The 6,843-nt window shown below is 52.9% G+C and overlaps 1 protein-coding gene across 1 annotated transcript; it reads right to left on the bottom strand.

Annotated features, from left to right (window-relative positions):
* Positions 1-914: 914 nt before the first annotated feature.
* On the bottom strand, positions 915-3,291 carry Ascl2 (achaete-scute family bHLH transcription factor 2). Its single transcript, XM_031384676.1, has 2 exons — positions 1,998-3,291; positions 915-1,436 (listed from the first exon to the last, which is right to left on the bottom strand). The coding sequence occupies exon 1, from the start codon at positions 2,577-2,579 to the stop codon at positions 2,016-2,018; it is 564 nt and encodes a 187-aa protein (XP_031240536.1). The 5' UTR covers positions 2,580-3,291; the 3' UTR covers positions 915-1,436; positions 1,998-2,015.
* Positions 3,292-6,843: the final 3,552 nt, after the last annotated feature.

Below are 6,843 nucleotides of genomic sequence, written 5' to 3' on the forward strand. Positions count from 1 at the left end.
CTTTGACCCTGGCTTTAGGGTTCTGGGTCCTGCAAGGAAGGAACCCAGCTCTCATGAGACAGGTGAGCTTCTTGTCTACTGCCTTCTGAATAGCCACCACAGGTACATGGAAGGCATCTGCTCCATTGCACAGCACTTCCTGATTCCCACAGCTCCAACGGTTGTGCCCCCAACCACTCCCTTCTGAAGGGATGCCTGAAGCACCCTAAAACCACCTGGGGATCCCCTCGGGCCCCTCCCAAACCCCTGCAATAAAAGGGAGCTTTGGACACACGGAGACTTCAAAGCTTCGTAGGCTTGGGGTCAAAGGTGGAGCTAAGTAATATGTTAGCAATCACAGCTTGGCTCCCTAGGCTAGGGAACATGGGTGGGGAATACTGAGGAACCTTCCAGGTCTTCCTGGCTCACTAGACAATCTTAAAGTAGAGATCTGCAGGGCCTCACTATGGACACTGACCCCAGCAGTCAGCATGGGAGCCAGGCAAACGCTGGCTGCAAGCTCTTGGGCAGGTTGTCCAAAACCTGGAAGGGAGGTTTAAGCTCAATACCATTTGCAAATAAGGCAATTTGCCAAGGGCCACCCAGGTGGTAAGGAAGAGAGACCTGGGCCCAGAGATGCCCACAACCTAGAGCTCTACCTTCAGCCTAGCACCCTGCACTTGCCCCTCTCACACAAATCCTTCCCGGGGAGAGCCGTCCTGGAAGGCAGACACTGGCTCACAGACACCTGTAGGAAAGCCCTTGCCCTCCAACGTGTCTGAATTGCTTTTCCATCTCTGGAGAGATGGCTAGAGTAGGCACCCAATACCTTTGTATCCACCCATGCAATATAGGTCTCAAGAGAAGTCTGGGGGGTACTATCCCCTCTGAGCTAGACCGCATCTGGGGAACAAGTGTGAGACGGTAGAAGGCACTGCAAACACCAATGAAAAACAACTTTTATAGAATAATACACTTTGCAACAGCGGGGTTCCCACACTGGCCAAACATCAGCATCAGTATAGGCTTTAGAAAAGGAAGAAGGGTGCAGCCAGGCATCTTGCCCTCAGGGCCCAACCGGTCCACACTTTGGCCAGGTTGGAAAGTTCAACAGTGGGGGTGAGGGACAGAGGTCATCTTTATTGTGCGCCAAGCTTAAGGATCCTTTATATAAAAATAATTCTTCACATTTTCAGTAGAGTCCTACAGCAGTTCAAGTTAACTGAAAAAAAAAAGCGTAGATTGTCAGTGTAAAATTCTTTATCCTGAGAAATTTCCAAGTCCTGGTGCGGCAAGGACTGGGAGATGGAAGATGTCATTCCGCGGCGTGGAGGCCGAGCAGAGGTCAGCACTTGGCATTAGGTCAGGCTGCACGAGACAGCATGGGTAAGGCATAGGCCCAGGTCTTCTGGGCAAGAAGCGAAGGTAGGTCCACCAGGAGACACCCCGGGATGCAGCTGTGAAGAAGATAAAAGGTGTTAATGTGTGCGGACACCGCCCCACCTCCCAAGGCGCAGTCGGCAGTTTCGTTTGCTTGATTAGTTTTGGAGTCTCAGCTCGTGGGTGCCTCGATCCGCTCGGAGGCGCCGACGGGGGCGGGGCGCACGCTCAGAGCCGGCCCGCGGTGACTCAGGGGCCCGCTCCAGCCGACTCACTCGGCACCCCGGCCCAGGACGCGATTTGCAATGCAAACTCACCCCGCCTCCAGCACCCGACTCGGCCGGGCTCTGACAGCACTTGGGACCTCGCTGGCCCGGCCCTGAGGCCGCTCCCCTCCCCTGGCCTCCCCCTCCCCCACCCACAGCAGAGCTCGGAGAGGAAGTTTTGCAATCCCGGACAAACAAACGCCGGTCTTGCTCAGGCTTGAAAAAGGTTGAGGAAAAATGAAGCGTGCGCGAAATCCAAGTAATCTCCCCGGCTGAGCCCTGGCTGCACTGGGTCCCTGTGGCGCTAAGTGCCCGGCCCGCCCACCACGTGTCTCCTTTACCCCCTCTCCTCCCCGCCGTCCTGGAACTTACCTTAGAGGGGTGGGGTGCTCAGTAGCCCCCTAACCAGCTGGAAAAGTCAAGCAGCTCCTGCTCCATCGGGCTTAGCTCTCCCTCGCAGCTGCTGTCCTCCGACGAGTAGGTGGAGCGCGGGGAGGTAGGCTCCGGGGACGTAGAGGCGCAGGACACAGACGCGCTGGCTGGGGAAGCGGAGGGCTGCGCGCACGCATCGGACGGCGGAGTAGCCGGTGTCAACAGCCCCCCAGTGAGCGCGGCACGCACCGAGTCGTGCTCTGCAAGCAGCCGCTGCAGCGCACGGATGTATTCTACCGCGGAGCGCAGCGTCTCCACCTTACTCAGCTTCTTGTTGGCGCCGCCGTGCGGCACGTGCTGCCGCAGCGCCTGGAAGCCCAAGTTTACCAGCTTTACGCGGTTGCGCTCGCGCTCATTGCGGCGTGCCACGGCCGCCGAGCTGCTGCTGGCCTCGGTTGCTCCAGATCGCCGCCGCCGGCTGCAGCGCAGCAATTCCGGGGACGCGGGTCTCCGCCGAGTAGCGCAGGCTCCAACGACTCCAGACGAGGTGGGCACGAGTCTGGGCAGCGCGCCGCCGTCCATCAAGCTTGCATTCAGCCCCTGGGCCCCTGCTACGAGTTCTGGTGCGGCACAGGAGAAGTGCTCGCGAGGAGCCGGGTGCGGTGGGAAGTGGACGTTCGCACCTTCTCGGGCCTCAGGCAGGACACTGCTGCAGGACTCCCTAGGGCACGCGTCGCTGACCTCCTGGAGCCCTGGGACCCCGTACCAGTCAAAGTCTGAAAGAGTAGGGAAGCGTGGTACACTCGTGTCCCGCGCGTGCGGTCAGGCGCTCCCCAGGTCTCCCTTTACGCAGCTCAAGCGGCTCTTTTTTTTTTTTAAGTATAGATAACTCTCCTCCGCCCGCCACCGCCTCCTTTCTCACGCCCTTCTTCGCCTCGCCCTCCCGCCACGCTTCACCCTCCCCTTGGCGTACACATTCTGCAAAGCTGACACCGCGCGCTTCCACCCCCATCCCTCCCGAGTGCAGTTTATGGCCTACTGACGTGCTTCCATGCTCCGGACAGATGCTTAGCTTAGTGCGTCCTCGACAAGTCCTCGAGTGCCGATCCCGAACTGCGCTCCGCACGTCCCGCACACTCGGGGGCTGAGAGAGGGTCCGAGAGAGGATCCGAATGTACTCTCTAGGCACTTCCACCGGTCCTGGTGCTCAGCCCTTAAGTCCCAAGAGCTGCCAGGTCTCCGCACACTTAGCGCTTGCAGCCGAGTGAAGAACCTTACCAGGGTTTGCGGTGACCAAGAGGTAGGAGGTAGGAAAGCGCGACCCCCTTGGACAGCACGAGCCTCAAACCCGCACCCATGTCCCTCCCCCTGGCGGAGTAGGCGGGAGCCGGGGTCTCAGCCAATCTGGGATCGCCCGTTTGGCCAATGACAATTGGCGCGGTCCTATACCGGGGCCAGAAGGAAGCGTACGCCTGGCGCGTGGCTCCAGAGATGGGGGAGTGTCTCGCACAAGGCTCCACGCCCACTCCGCCCCACCCTGCTCCTCCTCCAGGACCCGATGTTCACGCATCGCAGGAGCACACCTGTGACCCCTTGAGTGTGAGGAGGGCTTGAGGAGTGGTCTAGACCTGTAGTGGGAAATTTCATGTTCATGGGTACCTGTACCCATTTAGCCCCTCGTGCACACCCCATGCCTCTGTGGTTTCAAGGATCCCCAGGACCTGGTGTCCTGATCTGACAGCATACAATCAAGTCCACTCTGCCCCCTCCTTTCTCGCCCTGTCACCCATCTGCACCTTACAGCCAGTTCTCAAAGTCTGGGTCTCTTTTCCGATGGTGAATCCACCCAGACTAGTTCTTGTTCAGTTCCTAGGCTTTTTGTTCAATAACACTTCTTCGGATTCCAGCAGGCCTCTCAGTCCCATCCTTCCCCTGAGGCCGGTGGAGGGAAGGTTGAAGGGGAAGGGAAATGCACTGACCTTGTAAAAGTCTCAGTTTTGCCCCACTGTCCCAGTACTGAGCTCTCAAGGCCTTAGCAAGCCCAGTTTTTCCCTCAAAAGGCTAGGTGCTCCGGAGCCAAGCAAGACCTATAGGGTTCAAGTGGTCCTAGTAACCTGGAGTTACTTTCTTTGTAAATCCGACTGGGAGAGGGCTACCAAGACCAGGGCTTCTCAATGCTCTTGCACTGCCTTGGAGCCTTTACTGCCAGTGTGGGGCTGTCTGCTGGCTCCATGACTCTTCAGGATTCATCAAGGCTGTATCTTCCTCAACGAGCCTTTTGACAACCTTGCTGTGAAAAGTGGGCTGTGAGCCAAAACTTCCTGGGTGTCTGCTAAGAGCACTTGGATGAGTCTAGTCACTTCTCTGCCGTTTGGAGCAATCCAGTTTCTCTGGGGAGATTCTTTAGTAAAGCGCTTGTTGTGCGAGTGTGAGGACCTGAGTTCAAATCCTCAAAACCCGTATAAACCCAAAATGAGAAGAGAACAAGAGAATCTCTTCAAACTTCCAGGCCAGCTAGCCCAGGACTGCAATAATGAACAGCAGACTCTATCTCAAGTAGGCTGGAAGAGGAGGACCAAGAGGAGGATATCCAAGATATCCTCCAACCTCCATACACACTACTGTGCTTATCCTTACACACATAAGCATGCACACATAGACAAAAGAAATGGAAACAGTTTGTATCCTGGCGCCTTAAGGAGGTTTGATCTGCAAACTTTCCCTGTTCAGAGACCACTGCTGCCCTGCTTCCTCCCTCTTTCCTTAAGTAGTTTTTTTGTACATTTTCTCTATTTAGGGGTGGTGGTAGGAGGGTCTCCTGTAGCTTAGGCTAGCCCTTAATTCACTATGTTGCTAAGGATGACCATGGACTTCACAACATCTATCTTTTTCTTATATGTCCAGATAGATTATAGGCACGCACCACCATACTCATTGTATGTGATGCTTGAGATTGAACCCAGGGCTCCGTATATGATACATACTAGACAATGTAGTATATTCTAGGTAATCTAGCAACTGAGCCACATCACCAGACTTCCTTCTCAGACCACATACATATTTATATGTGTGTGTGTGTGTATGCATGTGCATGAGTGTTTGCCTGCATGTGTGTCTGTGCAACATGTGTATACTTTGTGCCCGCAGAGGTCAGACAAAAGTGTCAGATTTCCTAGAACTGGAGTTACTGACACCATAATCATGGTGGCTGGTTATGAGCCACGATGATGAGTGCTGGAAATTCCTCCCAGATGCTCTTAACTACTGGGCCATTTCTCCATATACCTCCTCCCTGATTCTTTCTTGTCAAGCTCACAATGGAGAGAGATGTCCTTCACTCTACACACCAAGTGAAGACTGCATAGCAAGGGTGGTGACAGTTCCAGGGCCCTGCCTCAGTGAAGGTCTGTATAGGTTATTATTTCCTGAGACTCTATGGGGCTGTGGCCATCACTCTGCTGGGAATGTTCAAGTTTTGTTCAGCTGAGGACTGGAAAACAGCCATTGGGCCTGGTCATCTACCTGGCCGTCAACCAGATTTTTTTAATTAATTTTTTGAGACTTTTATACATGAGAGCTGTATTTATATCATCCCAGCACTCTCCCACTCCATCTCCCACCTTGTCTGCCCCGCCCCCTCTCAAACTTGTGATCTCTTCTTTAATTATTTTATACACACATACACACCCCACAGAAACCACAGTGTTGTTCGTATGTGTTTAGGACTGACCACCCGGAATTGGATAACCTATCAGAGAGCTCATCCCTTGAGAAAATTCTCCCACTGACAGCAGCTTTACTTGTCCACAGTTCTTCAGCTAGGGGTGGAGCTGTGTTCCCCATCCACATTGGCATTTATCATTTGGTAATGTCATTTTTCAGATCTTGTTTAGGCAACCACGTTGCTGAGATTTCATAGGGGTAACTCCCTGGTCATGTATAGAAGACACTATCTATACTATTGCAGACTTCCTGATCCTCTGACTCTTCATCTTTCTGCCCCTTCTTCCTCCATGTTTCCTGAGTCACTTGGATAGAGATGGCCTTATACATATATCCGGTGGAGTAGGTGAGCCACAGCCAGTTGTTCTCTATGTTTTGACCATTTGTGGATTTCTGTAACCCTCTCCCCTACTGTAAAAGAAGCTTCTCCAATGATGACTGAGAGCTACATTTAACATATGGATCCAGGACTACGTATTTAGAATGCAGGTGGGGATTATACTGGGATTAGATGTCTGTAGTAGGTTCTGTTCTACAGTACATGTCCTCACCAGCCATGGATAGTTGACTCGATTTATAGAACCAGGCATGAATTCCCTCCTATTGATTGGGCCATAAGTCCAATTAGGCAGCTGTTGGTGACTACCAAAATGTGCCACTCTTGCACCTTTGTCTTGCTGGACTGGCTGGTCATTGTCCACCGATATCTTGCTGGCTGGTCATTGTTTTTCACAGGTTTTATAGCTTTTTCATCCAGCTTGTTCTCCACAGCTGGCAAGACTCTTAAGACCCAAGACTCCAAACTCTCTGTTAGGACTCACAACTCTTTTGAAGGTCTCACCATATTTCCTTCCTCCCAGGCTGGTATGTGCCCTACTTCTATAAAGCCAGTGCCTTTCCCATCATGGCTCCCCTCCCCAATCCTGGCCCACTTTCTTTCTTTCTTTCTTTCTTTCTTTCTTTCTTTCTTTCTTTCTTTCTTTTTTTTTTTTTTAGAATTTATTTATTTATTTTATGTATATGAGTACACACTGTAGCTGTACAGATAGTTGTGAGCCTTCATCTGGTTGTTGGGATTTGACTTTTAGGACCTCTGCTCACTCTGGTCAACCCTGCTCACTCT

The sequence above is a fragment of the Mastomys coucha genome, unplaced genomic scaffold, assembly GCF_008632895.1.
Source record: "Mastomys coucha isolate ucsf_1 unplaced genomic scaffold, UCSF_Mcou_1 pScaffold21, whole genome shotgun sequence".
In the NCBI taxonomy this organism is placed as follows: Eukaryota; Metazoa; Chordata; class Mammalia; order Rodentia; family Muridae; genus Mastomys; species Mastomys coucha.

Coding starts and splice junctions, on each gene's coding strand:
- Ascl2 (XM_031384676.1), bottom strand. CDS start 2,579: ATGGACGGCGGCGCGCTGCCCAGACTCGTGCCCACCTCGTCTGGAGTC.